We start from the raw sequence: 19,206 nt of genomic DNA on the forward strand, positions 1-19,206 counted from the left end.
CCTGGTGCTGGCCCAGAAGCGAAGTGAGTTCCACACGTGGGGATCCAGCAGAGGCTGGGGTTCTATCACTCTGTTCCCAGCCCCGGAAGCTCCTAATGTGCTGGCACTGACCTGAATCATCAGCTGATATACCTGCTGACCTTGCACCTCGGCTCTGAAGGCCTCAGGAAAGGTCTCTGATCAGGTTCAGGTTCACGGTCCTGCTGCCCCCTGAGTGTGGGTAAGGCAGCCAGACCCTCATTTTTGTTTCTTTCCCAGGCCATCAAGCTGCTAGCTTCCCTCTGATATTTAAAGGGTCTTATGCTCCAAGGGCCATATGTATGAAGACCAGATAGATTTTTTGCCCTCTTTTCAATAAGGGAGAAAATGTCATTAGAAGGAAATTGGCCCTCTTCAGTTAAAACTGATGTGTTCAAGAAAGAACAACATCCAGGGGTGCCCGGGTGGTTCAGTCAGTTAAGCCTCCGACTCGGTTTCGGCTCAGGTCGTGATCTCAGGGTGTGAGATGGAGCCCCGCATCAGGCTCTGTGCTCAGCGTGGAGTCTGCTTGAGATTCTCTCCCTCTCCCTCCAGCTTGTGCTCTATCTCAGATAAATAAATAAAACCTTAAAAAAAAAAAAGAACAACATGCAGAACTGAAATTATTAGACAACATTCCTGTTACGGCCAGAGTATATTCTGGGACACTTCCCTCTTCCCTGTCCACCTTTCTTCTTCAGCAGCAATTTCTACCTTGTTTGTCAGCAAGAAATCTATAAATCAATATGTCACCCACCAGGCCAGTAGTTCTCAAGCCTGGCTGCACATTAGGATCAGCTAAAATACCTCACATAGAATACGCAGAGCCCACTCCAGACCTACGGGCAGGAGAATGAACCTCTCAAGTCCTCAGATATGCACGGAGCCCCTGCCATCCCCGGGACTGGGCTGGACTGTGAGGAAGAGGTCACGTGGTAGGTACCTCACTTTCTGCCCCCAAGGAACTCACAGTCTAGTTAGAGAAAGATACACACACCCCAAACCCAAAAGAGCATGAACGAGCATCAAGGGGCCAAGCGGAGGAAATGGGACTGCTTTGGGGTCAAAGAGACTCTAAGGAATGTGGAGTAGAGATACGTTTCCCAAAAGTGATCTGACGACGTGAGTGTGTCCTTGATGCTTCTGTGCAGTTCTGGCGCTATGGAGACTGGGTGGACGTGGTTATTGATGACTGCCTGCCGACTTACAACGATCAGCTGGTTTTCACTAAATCCAACCACCGCAACGAATTCTGGAGTGCTCTGCTGGAGAAGGCTTATGCAAAGTAAGGCAACACTTGAGGGTGGGAGGCAGGGCTACAGGTGGGGGGCTGCAAAATCCAGCTGAAGTCTTGTCACAAGAGGAGGCATTTGTGCGTGCACGTATATGTGAGTGTGTGTGTGTGTGTGTTCGACTGTGACCCAAAGTCAGAGACGATCAGGTCCAGGCAGCAATGACTCTAACTAAAAACACTATATTTAAGGGCAGAATGAAAACGTGTAGAGAATCTCTAGATTTAACTTCCCATAGCGAGCAGTTTCATTCTGCCTTCAGAATCAAAGGTTGGTGTTGCAAGTCTTGGACCTGAGCATTACATCTCTGAAGCTCACATCCCAGGGCCTTGCTTGGCTCAACTTCATGATCTTACAGTATATTAATAAAGTCTCATTGTCTCTCAACTTGGAAGCTCCACCCCACCTACTACTAATGGCTCTAATGGAACCCATCCTTAGGGTTTAGGGTATGGTGGAAAGAGAACTATCAGGAAGTGGGAATAGTTGGGTTCCAGTCCTGGTGCTTCTGGGTCCCTGGGGCCTTGGGTAAGCCACTTTGCCTCTGGAGCTCAGTTTCTCCGATGTGAAGAAAGGAAATCATAGCATCTATCCCATTAGCTTACAGGGTTGTTGGGGAATTAGATAAGAAAACATTACAGGACCCGAGAGTAAAGTTCTGGTGACATGGCACCTGGAACCCTGTGACCTCGGATTGGTCTTCGTTCTCTCTCCAAGGCTCCATGGTTCCTATGAGGCTCTGAAAGGTGGGAACACTACAGAGGCCATGGAGGACTTCACAGGAGGGGTGACAGAGTTTTTTGAGATCAAGGATGCTCCCAGAGACATGTACAAGATCATGAAGAAAGCCATCGAGAGAGGCTCCCTCATGGGCTGCTCCATTGACGTAAGTCTGGGGTGTGGGGTGCAGGGCAGGGAGCAGCCGGCTATCGGGTCACATGATGAAGAGCAGTGTAGGGCTTTCCTCGGGGATATTTTGGGTGGATATTTTGTTTTAGGAAGCAGGAACTGGCTCTCAACTTTGAAAATTTCTCCAGGAAGAAGGGTTCCTGGGGATTTTCACCAAAGAAATAGGGCAAAGATATTCCAAACCCCAGACTTCAGGTAGAAATAGGTCCAGAGGCCTGCATCAGCACCGGCCTCCTGTGGTCAGTACTGCTCAGCCCCAGCATGGCCCAGTTAAGCTGGCCACATATCTGGTTCTGGACCAGAACCTGCCATTCCCCAAGACAGCCTCCCAGTCACTGAGCTTTGCTCTTGTCTCTCCTAGGATGTGGGCTTTGCGTTGTAATCTGGGAGAAGCTTGGCCTGCAGGCACGGTCTCAGTGCCACAGAGTGGTGCGAACAGAGACTGGGGCCAAGGGAAGGAGATGGTAGAGTGGCCAGGCCTCCTAAGTTTTAGGAGACACGCCTTCCCTGGAGGCGGCTTAGTGTGTAATAGTCTTGGCTCTTTCCATCGCTGAGGAAAGGGCCCAATTTAAATTCCTGAATTTCCTTCCTTTCCCCATACTCCAAAGGGGTCCAAAAGCATGGGAAGATCAGCTAGCGTTAAACAACCATAGATGAACATTTTCTTTCTGTATCACTTTTCTCCATCTTGTCTCCATTCACGCTGTTTCTCTCTCCTCTTTTCCTTGTCTGTCCCCTCCCTTCTTTCTGTCTCCTTCCCTTTCTATCACCCTCCCTTGTTTGCTCTGGCTCCTTCTCCTGGACTGTCCCTGGCCCTCACCCATCGGGCCTCAGGATGGCACAAACATGACCTATGGAACCTCTCCTTCTGGACTGAAAATGGGGGAGTTGATTGCACGGATGGTGAGGAATATGGATAACTCGCAATTCAGGGACTCAGACCTCGTCCCCAGAGGCTCAGAGGACAGACCGACCCGGGTGTGTACAGCTCCAATTGTCAGGACTGCCCACCCCTCCGACCTGCATGACCCAGCCTACTGCTGTTAGACTCCCCTCAACAGCCGGGGCCTTACACACTGACCTCTGCATGGGCCTTCCGAGGGTGTGGGTGGGAATAACTTGCCCGATCCAAGGCTCCTGAAGAAGGTGGGAGAGACGGGATTTGGAGGGAATCTCTGCGGGAGTTCCTTCATACCCTGTGCTCCTGGCAGTTTCTCTGCTAACAAATTAACAAGCAGAAATACAAGAGAGACTTCACTTATTTTTAAAAATACATCTCCTCTTCTAATTCATTCACTTGTTCATTCAACATATATTTATTGAGCTCCTACTAAGTGCCAGACACTCTCCTAGTAAACAAACAAAATAGTTTTTGTTCACTAGAATAGTCTCTTCCCTCACGGAGCTTATATTCTAGTACTTTCAGAAGTAATGCACATTCACTGAGGAATACTGACAGAGCCATACAGAAAATTAACCTACATTCTCTAACACCTAAAGGTAGTAACTCTAAGTATTTAGTATACGTCCATCTAGGATTTTTCTTTGCATATAGCTCATCTAAATGTTTATTTTAAAAATCTTATATTCTATGTACCTCTTTGCAGTTATGCTTTTTTCAGTTAGCTTTATGTTCTTAATGTACCAATATGAATTATATTGTTAATGTGTCTCCTAAAACATTTTTTAGTGGCTGCACAGTATGCCGACATACAGATAAGTTATCATTTATTAACCCAATACCCTATTATTGGAAAACTGGACTGTTTTCTATGTCTTGTGTTGGCTATTATTTTTAAATGCCATCATGAATATCGTAAGAGATATGTCCTTGTGTGCATTGTGATGACCCTTTGGGACAGACTGGCCAGTGGAGGAATTGCTAGGTGTGCATGGGTAATGCCAAAGGAGTCGTTCCAAGTGGTTTCCCTGGTCCAGACTTGAGGGATGTGTGGATCTCCTGCCCCATCCCTTTCTATTCAGCATGGTCTGGGTTCCATAAGGACTGAGATGTGAAAGAGGCTACGATGCCAAAAAACCCTGGCTCATCCCGGAGCTTGAAAAGGCTCACGAGTTGTACAGCCCAGCATGTCCTCTGAAGCTCTTCTTAAAGCGGTCACATTAACAGGCAACATGAAGTCACAGAGATACGGCCTAGGGTTCACTGGGCGTTAGAGAGCCTACCCCTCTGCCGAGCATCTCCTGGGGCGGCCACTTGGGGGTTTCTGCAAATGGAAGAGCTTCCCCTGCCCCCATAGGCTGAGTCATGTCTGAGCAGGACTCGCCTCTGGCCTCCTCCAAATTCCCTCCCTGGGCTCTGTGACTCTTGATTTCTTGAGTATCATGTTCTCCGTGGGTCTGGAGGAGGTGAGGGGATATACAGAAAGGAGGTTAGGCCTATATGTTTCGTCTAATCTCTTTTCTCACTTCCTTTCTCTTCCGGGAAGAATCACCTCTGGGTGGGCTCAGGGGAAGGGGGAGCCTGGGTCCCAGGCAGCCTCCCTTGGTCCCTGCTCCTCCTTTGAAGACCCCAAGAGATCCAGAAAGGAGGGGCAGGCGTCCTCTCACCTACCTCAGTATTGTCCCGGCCTCACGTGGATCTCCGATGGTCAGAACAGACCTTTTCGGGGCAACCAGCTTGAGGGAAACCAGTCGTCTGGGCTGTGTCTCCTTGCCTCTCCAAAAGGGCCAGCAGTGGTGCTCGCATGGCCGGGAGGCCCCCTTTCAGAGCGTGGACTCGTCCTTGTCCTCGCAGAACCGGGAAGGCTATCTCATGTGCACTTCGTCTCTGAGGCAGCAGAACCTCCGCCATCTGACCCCTGACAGGCTGTCTGGTTTTTGCTCCACAGACCATTGTTCCGGTTCAGTATGAAACCAGAATGGCTTGCGGGCTAGTCAAGGGCCATGCCTACTCAGTCACTGGGCTGGAGGAGGTGAGGCTGGTGGGACGGGCAGGCGTGGGAGCCACTTGGGTCGCCTCCTGAAGTCAGGACTTAGCTTCCTGGGCCCCTTTCACCTCTGCAGACCTGGCCTCCTCTCGGGGGCTCTGCTCAAGGTCTGGGTCCAGAGCCTGTGGCTGGAGGGGGCCCCTGGGACAGGGAGAGACGGATCTTGCCACAAGGTGGTGCTCAGATCATCTTTGCTTTTAGTGCTAAAGATGGCAGTTTCCCCAACTATTTGGGACTTAGTTTCCTGTTTCCAGGGAACAAATAGAAATCGCTTTTTGGTTTTATGAAATTTCTTTCATGGGCTCTCGTGTTTCCTGCTCTCTGGGAGTTGAACGGTTACACTACTTTGCTCCTCCTGGCACATTTGGCTGGAGACAGGAAACTTGTCAGGACCACTGTGCACAGTTGGGCAGTCGGTGCCCCATCCACAGGGATGGGCAGAGACTGGAGGAAGGGCCACATTTTTCTAATTGGTCCACCTATGGGGGTCATTTGTCTGTAGTTCCTCAGCCAGCAGGGGTGGTTTTTTTTTTCTAATTCAAACAGAGACACCTCGTGTACTTGAGCAGCCCTACAGTGTACACCCTACCCCTTGTCCCAAAGCTCATAATGGCCAGGAAAATCACTTTCTAATAGACAGTGAACCCCTGACCTCTGCAGACTCAGGCCTATGGTTCAGACATTCCCTCTGCCATTTCACAGAGAGCCTCTGATTAGTCTCCTCGACCAGGACCAGGCAGGACAGCCCCTGCACAGGATTCTCTCCCTGTCCCCATCCTAGCCCTCAGGGCAAGACAGAAAACCCCCTTTCCAGAAAGGCCCAGAGCAAGAGAGCTTTTTCTCTTTGTCCAAGGCTCTGTTCAAGGGTGAGAAAGTGAAGCTGGTGCGGCTGCGGAACCCCTGGGGCCAGGTGGAGTGGAACGGCTCCTGGAGTGATGGGTAGGTGAGGCGGCCCGCAGAGCCCGGGGCCAGGCTGTGTTGGATACCACACCACAAGAGTACTACAAATGCTTCGTCTAAAATTACCCTCAAGACCCATGATCCGCAGAGGGGAAGAGAGGATGTGGGCTCCAGGGAAGGGCCCACAGAGAAGCCAGGGAGCTAGGGATCCAAAGACCTCACTGATGGCCATTGGCTGGAAAGGGAAGATTCTAGAAAGCATGGGCTCTAGGTCCAGATAGAAGTGAAGTGTGAATGCAGGGCTCTGATTTCCCTTCCCTGTTTCCTTATCTGTAAAATGGGAACAATGTTACCACTTCTGTGGTGGGCTAGAGAGGGCCTAGCCAGGGCTAAGATTTCCTCTCCCTTGCTGTGCCCATAAAGAGGTCCCCCTGAAAAAGCTTGCCGCTTATCACTGAGAGGGACGAACTGGGTGCAGCGAAAACAACAAACATGGGGAAGTTACATGATGGCTCGAAAACATTTACAAAGCTTTTAGAGTGCCCCCAATCACTGGTTTCCAGCTGCCTCCCTGAGGGGAGGACAGCCCGTTGAGCTCTTTCATTCCCGGGAGGATACAGCGGGACTCGGTAGCTGCGTGCACTCCTCAGCCCCTGTGCTCCCTCCACCCAGGGCACATTCACTGCTGGTTCATTCAGCTCTACCTTCACTTAGTGTCACTGAGCACCTGCCGGGCAGCGGGCACAGGGCTGGGCACTGAGGACAGTCCCTGAACAGGTAGCCTCCCCGGAGAGACTGGGGTATTCTGCGGACTCTCGTCTTCTCACTGCCTCCTGCAGACATTCACCGCCTTCCTTCCCTCAGCAGTGGGGGGGCGGGGGGGCTAGGTGGCAGGTCCCACACAACTCCCGGGGACTTAGAAATGAACAGGGAGACATAGGTCCTGCCCCTGTAGACGTCACGTTCCAGTGGGAAGGACAGAACAACCACTAATAAGATAAAGGTCCCAAAGAGGGAGCCCCTCACTTAGTTCGGGTGGGATAGGAAGAGTGGAAAAAGGTTGCCCAAGAGAGCAGCATGGCACCTGGGCTCTCTGCTGGTCCAGGTCACCCACAGGGACCCTCACTGTGTTCTCCAGCCCCATAGTTTGGTGTCCAGCCTTAACCCACATCCTGCCAATGCCTCCATCACAGGGACTGCTAACAAGTGGGGCCCATCTCTGGGTCACTCAAGGAGACCACCCTCCCTGCTCCGGGTCCTCCTTCTGTTCTCTGGAACCTCCATTTCCCCTGGAGCATTCCCTGACCCCAAGCCCTTCCTCAATCCCTTACCTTGCTAAGGACAACCCAGTTTCGCTTTATTCTCCTCAGCCTGCCTGAAACACAAATGTGCTTCATTTCCTCCCTCCTGAGGAGAGTGTGGAAAACCAGCCAGCCTTTAGAAACACGCAGCCAGGCTATTTCCTGGGGTGGCAGGAGAAAGGAAATGTTTGCATGCTTGGTCTTTTTCTTAGAACTCAGACAGTTAGTTATTAGAGGGCAGGCACTAGTCTAAAAGTTTTGCATGCATTATTTCACTCATTGCTCATCGCAGCCCTCTGAGTAGACAATAATACTCATTCCCCTATTGCAGTTGGGAAAACACGCTGAGAGGTTAAGTGACATGCCCAAGGTTACACGGCTAGTACTGGTATTATTAAATGGAATCCTGGGGGGTGGCTGGGTGGCTCAGTCAGTTAAGCATCAGACTCTTGATCTCAGCTAAAGTCTTAATCTCAGAGTTGTGAGTTTAAGCCCCATGTTGGGCTCCCTGCTGGACATGAAGCCTACTTAAAAAAAAAAAATCTAAAACTAAATGGAATCCAGTTAATCTATTTCCAGAGCTCAATTCTTAACCTTTAAACTGTGAGGAGGGATTAAAAAAAAAACAAAACCAAAAAAAAAAAACCTCAGCCAGAGAAGAATCAAGTGTTTACAAACCCATTTAAGGTCTTACTCCTGTGGATGGTGGGAAGCCACTATTGGGTTTTACACTGAGGGGATCAGATCAGATTTCCATTTTGACGCATCACGCTTGCTGCAATTTGGAGGTGGGCCATTCTTTCAACTTTTTCATATTTCTCTTGATACCTCCTGCCCCAGCCTACATCAGGCCTCCCCTTCTTCTTCCTTTCATAATTTCTGTATTTTCCCTCCAGTTGGAAGGACTGGAGCTTTGTGGACAAAGCCGAGAAGGCCCGTCTGCAGCACCAGGTCACTGAGGATGGAGAGTTCTGGTGAGTCCAGGACTCAGGAGGACCCCAAAGCGTGAAGGATGAGGTGGGGAGCTAAAATCTCAAACCTCAGTCCCCGGAAAGAAGTCAAAGACCCCAGCCCTCAGGAGAGCTGGGCCTTGTTCTCCTCCTTCAGTCCAAGGCCCAGCAAGGATGGGGTTCTGAGAGGAGCCAGGTCACAGTGATGACTGAGCCTGTGACCAGGCCAACATGATGTGGCTCCTACCTTACCTGTGCCCCTCTGTGGTGCACGCGGCTCCAGCCACTTGATCCCTGGTCCTTGCAGAGCTGTCTTCTGAGCCAAGGCAACTCTACTTTGCTCACCCAGGTGCCAGACTCACACTCAGATCATTTCTACTCGGCCCTCGATTCTCAGCTTAAAGGGAACTTTCTTCAGGATCCCCCTGTTTTGCCCAGGACTGGGATTAATTAGTGAGACTCATCATCCTCAAAATTGCTTGCTTAGTTGTCTGTCCTCTCCTAAACTCTCTTTCTGCTGAGCCCAGCACAGTGCCTGGGTCCAGGGCAGAGGGACATGGTTCCATTGGAGAACTGAAATGCAGCCAAGTTCTCCCATCAAGGACACAGAAGTTTGAGTCATTCCCGGAAGAGATGGTAGTTTGGGATGGAAACATGAGAACAGACAGTGTTTACCCTAAAGAGAGAGACGGGGTCCTCTCTGGGGCTGTGCCCAAGTTCGTCTGAACTGTCTGATCGCGCTGCGCTCATCCCGGAGTCTTACCTCCCAATCTCCCATATGACTCTCTCTCTTCCAACCTCTCAGGATGTCCTATGACGATTTCATCTACCATTTCACAAAGCTGGAGATCTGCAACCTCACGGCTGATGCCCTGGAGTCCGACAAACTGCAGACCTGGACGGTGTCTGTGAATGAGGGCCGCTGGGTGAGAGGCTGCTCTGCCGGAGGCTGCCGCAACTTCCCAGGTGGGAGACGCTCGGGGTGGGGGAGGGTCCGAGCGGAACAAGTTCCAGGTGTATCTTATCTTACGAAACCCTCCCCGCTTCACGAGAAGGAAAGGGCCATGCTGAGGAGTGTGCTGTAGGGAGCTGATAACAACTTCTAAGCAGGACACCGTGTCGGACCGATACTGCACTCATAACGCTGAGGATGGGACTGAACACAGAGTTAGCAGCGACTGCAGGGGTGCAAGCCAGAGATGATGAAAGCCGGAGCAAGTCCCGGGCAGCGGAGATGGAGGGAAGGGGGCAGGGTCGGGGCCGAAAATTGAGTGAAGTCCCTGAAGAGTGACTTCAAATTTCCCAGTTTGGGGGCCTTGAGGGGATGGTGTCAAGGTAGCAACATAAGACACACAGGAGACAAAACTCAGCGTGTTGTTGGTTTTTTGGTGGAGTTGGTTGTGGGCTTGTAGGGAGGGCAGTTTAGCTGGGGACGTGGGAAGTTTGAGGCATCCGTAGAGTATCCAGGGGAAGATGTGTCATAGAGAACTGGATGCACAGAATAGGATGGTCCTTGATTATAGGATTAGAACTCAACATGTATTTGTGGAAGAGAGGATGGAAAGAAGAGAAGGAAGAAGACAGAAGGGAGAGAGAGGAAGGGAAGGAGGGAGGGAGTCAAATGGAGATGGTGGCTGGGATCTACATCACCGTTATGCAGGGACAGTTAAAAAGTGGATCAGACAGCCTAGGGGGGCAGAACAGTGGGGTGGGAGAGAGGCCCAAGACCACGTCCCAGGGACCAACCACATTTCAAGGGCAGGTGAGGAAAGGGAAGCCATCAGCAGAGAACGAGCATCACAGTTCAGAGAGGGAGAGGGAGCCACACAGCCACGCAGTGGGCTCCAGCTGTATGAAGGTGTAGGCTACCCACTGCTCTCCCCACATCCTTGGACAAATGCCTGAATCACTCCTTCTGTATTTATTGAGCACCTAGAGGCAGGAGAGAAATAGGTTCTCTCTGTCTTAGTCCTCTTCCTGCCCTTTCTCTGAGAGGCAGCTGCGAATGTACATTTCCTTCCTGGGGGGCACAGACACTTTCTGGACCAACCCGCAGTACCGTCTGAAGCTCCTGGAGGAGGACGATGACCCTGACGACTCGGAGGTGATCTGCAGCTTCCTGGTGGCCCTGATGCAGAAGAACCGGCGGAAGGACCGGAAGCTGGGGGCCAACCTCTTCACCATTGGCTTTGCCATCTACGAGGTGTGCAGCTCCTGACCAGCTTCGGCTCCAGAAACACATACATTCCTCAGAGGGGAGGGTTTGGGGGCTTCCCCAGTACTCCGTGCCCCCCAGAACTGCTGGTATCAGGCCCACTTGTGTCAGAAGCTCTTAGATATTTGTCACAAGGGGAAAAAACCCAGGGTGGGGGAGGTGCAGTGGGGCTGGGGCTGGGGCTGGCCAGGTAGAAGGTGGGCAATCAGGCTTCTGCACTGACTCCACAGTTGCTGGTATTCCCTTCCTGTGCACTTGTCAGCCCTGATCAGATGTGAAACCCACAGAATCTGAGCATCTTCTTTTTCTGTTTCTCCTCAAGGTTCCCAAAGAGGTATAGAAGTGGCAGTGGCCAGCAGTTGTGTGCAGCATTGCCTGGGGGTCCTGTGTCCCTCAGTGGCACGTCGGGAAGCTTCCTGGTGGGGTTTGAGGGCAGGACTATGATAGGGGAGGGTCTTGCCTGTGTCATGTACTCCAGAGAGGGTACCTCAGGGTGACCTCCTGACTGTCACCGTCACCATGTGCCCTTTCTCCCTTCCCACCAGAGACGGTTACACACCTGCTCTCACACATTCAGATTCACATCTCACACGCGCGCACACGCACACACATGCTCATAGTCATACACATTTGCACTCACAATTACACACTCAGACACACATTCTGAGGGTGACTGCCTTCTTTGGGTTGGAGGAATCACCTCCTTCAGACCCCAGCCAAGGCCCCTCCTGCCTCCTTGGGGTCATTCCCCAGCCTGGAGGTGATTTGGAGCTGACCAGCCGCAGTTCCGGTAAGTGGGGGAATGATAGACTTGACCTTCACTTCTGAATCACAACAGGAAAGGAGGAGGAAATGGGGTAGGGAGCTCCAGGGATATTGAGCTACTTGAGGCCTTGGGAGTCGGAGGTAGGTAGGTCATGACTGTGACCTGGGTGACCAGGGAGTTGGGAAGAGACCCCTGGAGGGGGGAATGTGATCAGGACAGGCCATCCTTCTCAAGGAGCTCCACCCCTTGGCTCTTCTGTCAGATGCATGGGAACAAGCAGCACCTGCAGAAGGACTTCTTCCTGTACAATGCCTCCAAGGCCAGGAGCAAAACCTACATCAACATGCGAGAGGTGTCCGAGCGCTTCCGCCTGCCTCCCAGCGAGTACGTCATTGTGCCTTCCACCTATGAGCCCCACCAGGAGGGAGAATTCATCCTCCGGGTCTTCTCTGAAAAGAGGAACCTCTCTGAGTGAGTCAGACCCCCCTTCCCCACCTGTCCCCAAAAGCCCATGCAGCCCGTTCCAGAGACTGGAGGCATGAGGTAGCTGGACCAGTCCTGTAGCAGTCCTGGGATATGTGGACCAGGCGGCCCTTCTTCCTCTGCTCCTGACCCACTGGCCACAGCTGCATTCATTTAGTCAGTCTGTCATCCCAAGATATTTACTGAGCACCTACTATGTTCCAGGCACTCATCCTGTAGGCACTGAGGATAGGGCAGTGAATTAAACAAAGAAATCCCTGCTCTGATGGAGCTTAACATTCTAGCAGGAGACAACATGGCATGGGGGAAAACACACACATATATATGTTAGAGGGAGACGAGTGATAAGAAGAAGAAAAGAAAGTAGGCAACAGGGACAGGAGGCATTGGGGGTGATGGAACTTTTAGGTAAGGTGGCCAGGGAAGCCAGCATGGCATTATCCTGCATTTTTGGTCACTGCAGATGAGTTCATAAGCCCAACTCCTCTGAACTCTGCCCCTGAAAGAAACACAAGGTCCGTGGGTAGGTGGCTGAGCCTGACTTTGGGGAGCTCTGGGCAAAGCCAACAAGAACCCATGGCTGCGGGGGATGGTGCCGACATGGGGCTGGTTCCCGTAGTGGGAGATATTAGTTCCTGGGGTTCCTCTGAAGTCAGTCCCGACTTGGCTCTGAGAAGCTGCATGACCTGAGCAAATCCTCTCTCTGCTTCCTGCTTGCTCCTGGTGACACTGAGACCCCCACCCCTCACGTTTGTGTTTCTCACAGGGAAGTTGAAAATACAATCTCCGTGGATCGGCCAGTGGTGAGTGGTCTGGTTCTGATGTGTGAAAAGGTCCAGAGGGTCACCTTCCCTGATCCAGGCAGGGGACAGAAGCGTGGTGGAGGGGAGAGGGGGTATTGGAAGAGGAAGATGGGAGCCTGGGACACTCAAAGCAATTCTTCCACATTCCTGCAATTTCTGTTTGTCATGACTGGAGTAACAGGCCTCATGGTGCTAGGGCCACGTAGTCAGTCCGGGGGCTAGGAAGCACACAAGAGAGTCCTCGAGGGAAGAAGCGGTTTGTACCACTAGAGGGAGGGGTCAAGGCCATAGGCAGGGACAGAAAGGGCAGCAGCAAGCTTGGATTATGAGGGCCAATCTCAGATACAGAAAATACACACCAGCTCTGGAGTCAGTGCCAAACCCTGGGACCTCCACCTACCAGCTGGGTGATTTGGACAAGTTACATAACCCCTCAGTTTTCCTACTCTGTAAAATAGGGATAATAATAAGTGCCTTGCAAGGCTCTTGTGAAGTTGAAATCTGTGAGGTCATGTACTCGAAGTGTCTAGCACAGCGCCGGCTCCCACACGGTGGTTATTAGTCACACGCTTTATCTCTTACGTGACACTTCTCCTGTGCATTACCTCACTTGATCCTTGCAAGGTTTCTGAGATGTAATAAGGTTATTATTATCCCTGGCATTAAAGGAAGGAAGGAGAGGCTCTGTGGGGTTAAATGGCGCCCTCAAGTTCCCAGAGCTCATAGGTGGCAGGACTGGAACTGACATCCAGATTCTCGGAGTCCAGACTCACACTCTTTCCCTGGTCGCCATGCCGAGACCTGTTCCGGGGATGTGAATCCCAGAGTTACAAGCATGGGGTTGGCTTATGTGGTGTCTCCTTGTATTAAGGAGTCTTGTGCCTGCCTTGGGCCTTTGCGCCCTGGTTTGTAAACTAGTCGCTTGTGCTCTGTGTGACTTGGGCCAATGAGAAGACAGCAAATGCCCCACCAAATTGTCTTTTGGGTAGTTACACGCGTGGTTCTAGTCCTGACCCTGTCCAAGTGCCTTCTGAATTATCACAGGACACTGGTTTTAGTATTAGGTGCATTTGGTTCTATACTTTTTTATTTTATGTATTTCAAAGATTTTATTTATTTGAGAAAGAGCACACACAAGGGGTGGAGCAGAGGAAGAGGGACAAGCAGACTCCCCACTGAGTATGGGACTCAATGCAGGGCTCGACCCCAGGACCCCAAGATCACAACCTGAACCGAAGTCAGATGCTTAACCCACTGAGCCACCCAGGCATGCCTATACTTATCTTTTAGACATTAGCCATCAGAGTAGTGTATTTATCAGGAATTTCAAACTCAGGAGCCTAGCGGAACTGGCGTGTCACCTGAGTAGGGCAGGCAGCTGTGGGGTTTGGGTGTCCCTACACATGCATACTTGCCTGGAGTTCTCCACTGACTCTTGAGCTTCAGTGTTGGAGGGACAACTGGAGTGGTGGTGACTGCGGCATCTGGAGGGTATAGACAGCAGCTGCTCTCAGCTCCCCAGATTTTTGCCACAGCGGGTCACAGGCTCATGGAGCCTGCCAGGCCTTCTAGTTTTATTTATTTTTTTAAAGCCCAAAAACCTAGATTTCCATGTTAAGTCTCTCCCTATGTTAAATATTTGCAAAAACAACAACAGAAAAAAAAAAAAGAAAAGAAAACCCAAACTCTGTAAATCAAACAAAATTCATTTTTAGGCCAGTATGGGTGAGCCACTTCTTCCGGTGTTTTAGTAACTAACTTCAATTAAAAATACAAAACATTAGCCAGAAGATCCCTTTCCTTGGCGGTGTCCAGGATGGGAGTGGACCGTAAGAAGAGAGCAGCGTGGGAGCAACTGCCAGTCTCTAGACCCAGAGGATTTTCCCCTCCCTTCACCCTCCAGGCCTCTTTTGGCTCTATGTAGCCCAGATTCCTGAACCCCAGAAACTCACCCCAAGCTGAGGACCAAGTCACAGGGAAGCCAGAAGCCACTGGGTTTTCTGGAAACTTGACTTTCACTTATTCTGCATTTATTGTTTCCTTTCCTTATGCAGAAAAAGAAAAAAACCAAGGTGGGTGTAACAGGGTGAGTGGGTAGACAGCAGAATGTGTTTGTGCATGTGTGTGTGTGATGGCATGTGTACCCGACTCGCCTCTTCCCTTGCTGCCCCCGCTGCCACCCTGCCTTCCTGGGCCCCCAGTGCAGCTCTGGGTGTGGACCCATGTGAGCTAACACCGGCCAAGGGAAGGCTACATGCCAGGCACTCTTCCAGGTGCTTGGCATGGATAAACTCAATCCTCACAAGGGCCCTGTGAGATTGGTACTGTTATTATCCCCATTTTCAGAGGAAGAACAGGTACAGACAGATGAACTGACTTGTCCAAGGCCTCAGAGCCAGTAAATGGCAGAGCCGGCACCGGGAGCCAGGCAGTCTAGCCCCCGAGTCTGCTCAGCACCACCATGCCCACCTCTCCGATGAGGGAGGCAGAGGATGGCCAACCAGTGAAAATGGGCCTCTTACAAAACCAGAAAGAACACCCCTTCTTTCTCAGAAGTGGGTTTGGCTCTGCGAAGCAAGGCTTGATTCTTGGGGGGAATGGCAACTGGTTATTTCTCAGGGTACAGTGAGATACGCGTGTGAGGGTTTCCATGGAGACGAGACGGTCTTGAGATGCCAGCCACCTGTTCTGTAGACAGGACTGCTCCTTCTCCCTCCTTTCTCTTCCCTGCCTGCTCCCCACTCCTCCTTTTTTCTTAGCCTGCTGGGGTTAGGTTGGAAGAGGATGCTCAGAGAGTCTGAGTCTCTGCTGAGGCTCTTGTTCCAAATCCCCTTCTAGACAAGTGACCTCTCATTCCAAACACAGGCTCCTCTAAGCCATGGGACCCAACAGACTCTGCATGCTGAGTCCAGATAGCAGTGGGGAAGAGGGAAGAGATCCTCACCCTCATAGCCCCAGAGGAGCTCATCAACTTGACTGGTTTAACGGGGAATGAGAGCTACCTGGACAGCTTCCCCTCTTGGGATCTTGGGAGGTTGTGGTGACCTACGGATTCACCAGGGCCTCTCTAAGATCTCCTCCTAAGTGTCCTGGTTATAACCACTCTGCTGTAAGAACACCGTAGCTAAGGTGACCGTGTGTGCTTAGAGCACCTCAGGGGCCTCAGAACCAAGCTTTCATCGGGGACCAGGGGCACTGTTCCCTTCGTGTGGTTTTAGAATTCAAGATTACAGTTGTTGAGCGATTCAAACTCCCTCCTACATCCTTGCTCCATTTACCCCACAACCTTCCCATGGTCTCCAGGGCCTACCATGATGGCTAACCCTTTCTGAATTTTGGGTTGAGCACTCAGAGTGCCGTCCAGAAATGACTGCCTTTGGGCATCCTCAAGCCCATGGGGTAGTAGCCGTAGGCTATCAGACAAGGTTTGGTGTTAGTGTTTATGGTGGTTCCTGGAAAGATCCAAGATAGAGGTCCTCTGAGTACTGATGCTGTGCAGACCAGAGCTGACGGTGAGCAAGCATCTACCACATATTAGGCACTGTGCTAGGGGTAAAACAGACATCGCTTTCAGTTACAACACTGTCTACAAGGTAGGTGCTATTATTCTTCCCCTTCTATGGATATTTTACGGATATTCAGAGAAGTGAAGAGACTTGCCCACGGACATACAACTAATGAGTGGGGAAACTGGAAGCCATATCTATCTGCTCCAATCCCATGTTTCTTGCCCTCATCAGTCTGGTTCAGGCCCCCTACCCTCCAAAGCCTGTGTTATCCAGACCCACACTTGGGCCCGGAGATGTGTATCTTGGCAGGGGTGACCCCTGGCCACGCCATGTCCGTAGGCACATATTCCCCCTCCAGCTGAGACCCACGCTTGCTCTAGGATCCCCACAAGCACCAGTTGCTTGAGCACGACCCTTTGCTTGAAATGCAGGGCAAGCCAGGACCTTTGGGGCCTGCTAGAAACCAAAGTTCGGGAAGCTTATTTCCACAGGTCTGCTCATTTGTGCTGTTCTAGATGGATAGCGTGGAAAGGCAGACAGGGATTCAGAACCCAGCCAAGTTGCTCTTCTGCGCTGAGGGACTCTGACTGCCCCATCGCTTTCTGCGCTGCAGCCGCAAGCCCTGACGGCCTCGCCTTCTTCTGGCTCTCGCTGTGGGGTGTACGGCTCCAGCTAGGATCGGCGCAGCACGGCAGCTGCTCTCCGCTCCTTCTGTGTCCTCTTCACTTGCGTCGGCATGCCTTGAAAATATGCCTTATATTTGTGTAGCATATTAGATGTTTTTGCAGTACAATTTGATATTCAGTATCTCATGCCCCCCACCCAAGAGCCCCATGGGAAAGGTCAAGCAGGTTTTGTCATCCACATTAATGGATGAGTAGCCTGAGGCCACAGACGGTATTTCTTGTATGTGAGGGCAGGGCTGGACTTGCAGCTCAGCGCTCTGACCTCTCCCCCACTGACCATGCCACTAATCCAAGTCCTTTTTTCCATCGGTCCTCGGCAGTGTCCTAGAGGTTCCTTGCAGGTGCCTCCCCAGCTGCCATGGGTGGCACAGGTGTGCGGGGGGAAAAAAGCTCTACCCTCTTCATCGAGCAGAGAAGCCTGTTTTTAATGACTTCATATACAATGGGCTTCTGGGGAAATTTAGTTTGAGCGGTGCTTCCATTTGGAAAAAAAAAGCCTACAAAATACTTGAAAATCATTGCACTAGATCACACTGCTTGTAACACTCTTAGCATTTCCACGTGTACTGATGACCTTGTTTAACCCTCAGAGCCCCACCATCAGGAGATAAGGAACTGAGGTCCGGAGAGACTTGGCATCTCTCCCCAAGTCACAGACAGCTTGTTAGTGGCAGGGATGGAGCGTGGACTGAGGTTCAAGAGCTGCCAACTCTGCTCTTCTCCTCTTCCCTGGACAAAGCTGCTCCTGGAGGGAGGCTGCGTCCATGTGCCTGCTCAGCCTGTAATCCCTGCTCTCTTCCTGCCCCTTCCCCACGTCCCTCTTCTCTCCAGCCCATCATCTTCGTTTCGGACAGAGCAAACAGCAACAAGGAACTGGGTGTGGACCAGGAATCAGAGGAGGGCAAAGACAAAACGAGCCCTGATAAGCAAGAGAAATCCCCACAGGTTTTTGAGCATGTGGCATGAATGGGGTGGCCAGCACATAACTGGGGTCCTCTGGATTGGAGGGGCTGTAGGGTGGGGTGTCCCTGTAACATCTGGAGGTTTGGATGTATCCCACTGATCTTTTCGCTCAAGTTCTAAAATTTGGGGTGCTGCTTCGGTGAATGTCTTGGGGGTTGGCAGCCACGCCAAGCCGGTCCTGGGCCAGGGAAGGACAGGCTGAGCCTGCCCGCTGGAGACCCCAGCCTGGACAGTGAGAGAAACGGGAGGCAAAGCCTGAGATGCAACCAGCTTGAGAGAGCCCAAGACAGAGCAGCTCCTGTTTCCTGGTATCCTCAAGCCCTTGACAATGAGAGGATAGAGGATAGTAGCAGAAAAGAGGATGGCATCAGAAATGGAGGCCCACAGAGCCCAGGGAAGGGTATTCTATTGCGGTGGGGAGAGGAGGGCATATAAAACTTAGTGGAGGTGAGGCTAAGGGACCAAATCCCACAGACAAAGCCAGGGCCACCTCCTCTATGCTGCAGTGTCCGTGCAGCGGAGTGGGGGTCCTCTGAGGACTTTTACTTGATGACACAGGTGGCTGGAGGTATCAGAATGGTCTGGTCCCCTCTGTCCTTCTGGGACTCATCTGGTTGAGAAGGTCGAGTTGAAAACAGTGGGGAAGGCTCTAGCTGGTGGGGGTGGGGAGAGAAGGCCAAGGGGGCTGTCCACATGTCTGCATGGCTGATGTAACTCCTCTGGCTAAGATGTCTGGAATGAAGGGTCACTGGGGTCTAGAGGAGTCTCACTCCAGCTCACTAGGCTCAACTAAGAAAGAAAAGCCTTTGTCCTGTACCCAGCTCCTGCTGCCGCCTAGGGCTTTTTAGGCACTCGGGCTCCTTCGGCCCTGAAGGAACTTTCCTATGGGTCTGCCCATCTCCTTGATCACTGTGAACCCGTTTTCCTTCGTGCTTCCACAGCCGCTGCCTGGCAACACTGACCAAGAGAGCGAGGAGCAGATGCAATTCCGGAACATTTTTAGGCAGATAGCAGGCGATGTGAGTACCGCCAACCCTGACTCCTCTCCTGGATTAACTGCTCAAATGACTGGTTACTTCATTATTGTTTAGTAGTGGTCATTCGGCTTTTGGTAGAAGCAGGGGCTATGTATGTGTAGCACAGAAATCCACCAGTCAGGTCCGAGACCATCATCCACTTGGGTGGCTTAGAGGCCTTTTTGCCCTGAGCTGCCCACTGCAGTCTGGACGTGGAGGGTGCCGTGTCTTCCGTGGAAAAGCCCTGGCTTCCCATGACAGCAGAGCAATGACAGATCTTACAAACATGGACAGCTGGGACTTGTTTTGCAAACCCTCTGCTCCGTCAGAGCTGACCTCTAGAACTGTTACTCTCTACTCCCTTCCTCCTCAGGATATGGAGGTCTGTGCAGATGAGCTCAAGAATATCCTTAACACGGTTGTGAACAAACGTGAGTGGCCCCAAAC

The 19,206-nt window shown here is 51.6% G+C and overlaps 1 protein-coding gene across 1 annotated transcript in view; it reads left to right on the top strand.

The window, feature by feature from the left end:
• Positions 1-19,206, top strand: part of CAPN3 (calpain 3) — a 50,012-nt gene that overhangs the window by 28,327 nt on the left and 2,479 nt on the right. The window contains exons 4-18 of the mRNA XM_026479925.4: positions 1,170-1,303; positions 2,028-2,196; positions 3,054-3,197; positions 5,069-5,152; positions 6,021-6,106; positions 8,265-8,342; positions 9,124-9,284; positions 10,352-10,521; positions 10,856-10,867; positions 11,562-11,770; positions 12,549-12,585; positions 14,640-14,657; positions 17,612-17,725; positions 18,685-18,762; positions 19,133-19,190. Of these exons, the coding sequence (XP_026335710.1) occupies positions 1,170-1,303; positions 2,028-2,196; positions 3,054-3,197; positions 5,069-5,152; positions 6,021-6,106; positions 8,265-8,342; positions 9,124-9,284; positions 10,352-10,521; positions 10,856-10,867; positions 11,562-11,770; positions 12,549-12,585; positions 14,640-14,657; positions 17,612-17,725; positions 18,685-18,762; positions 19,133-19,190 (1,552 nt within the window). The remainder of the gene's footprint in view (positions 1-1,169; positions 1,304-2,027; positions 2,197-3,053; positions 3,198-5,068; positions 5,153-6,020; positions 6,107-8,264; positions 8,343-9,123; positions 9,285-10,351; positions 10,522-10,855; positions 10,868-11,561; positions 11,771-12,548; positions 12,586-14,639; positions 14,658-17,611; positions 17,726-18,684; positions 18,763-19,132; positions 19,191-19,206) is intronic.

The sequence above is a fragment of the Ursus arctos genome, unplaced genomic scaffold (assembly GCF_023065955.2).
Source record: "Ursus arctos isolate Adak ecotype North America unplaced genomic scaffold, UrsArc2.0 scaffold_36, whole genome shotgun sequence".
In the NCBI taxonomy this organism is placed as follows: domain Eukaryota; kingdom Metazoa; phylum Chordata; class Mammalia; order Carnivora; family Ursidae; genus Ursus; species Ursus arctos.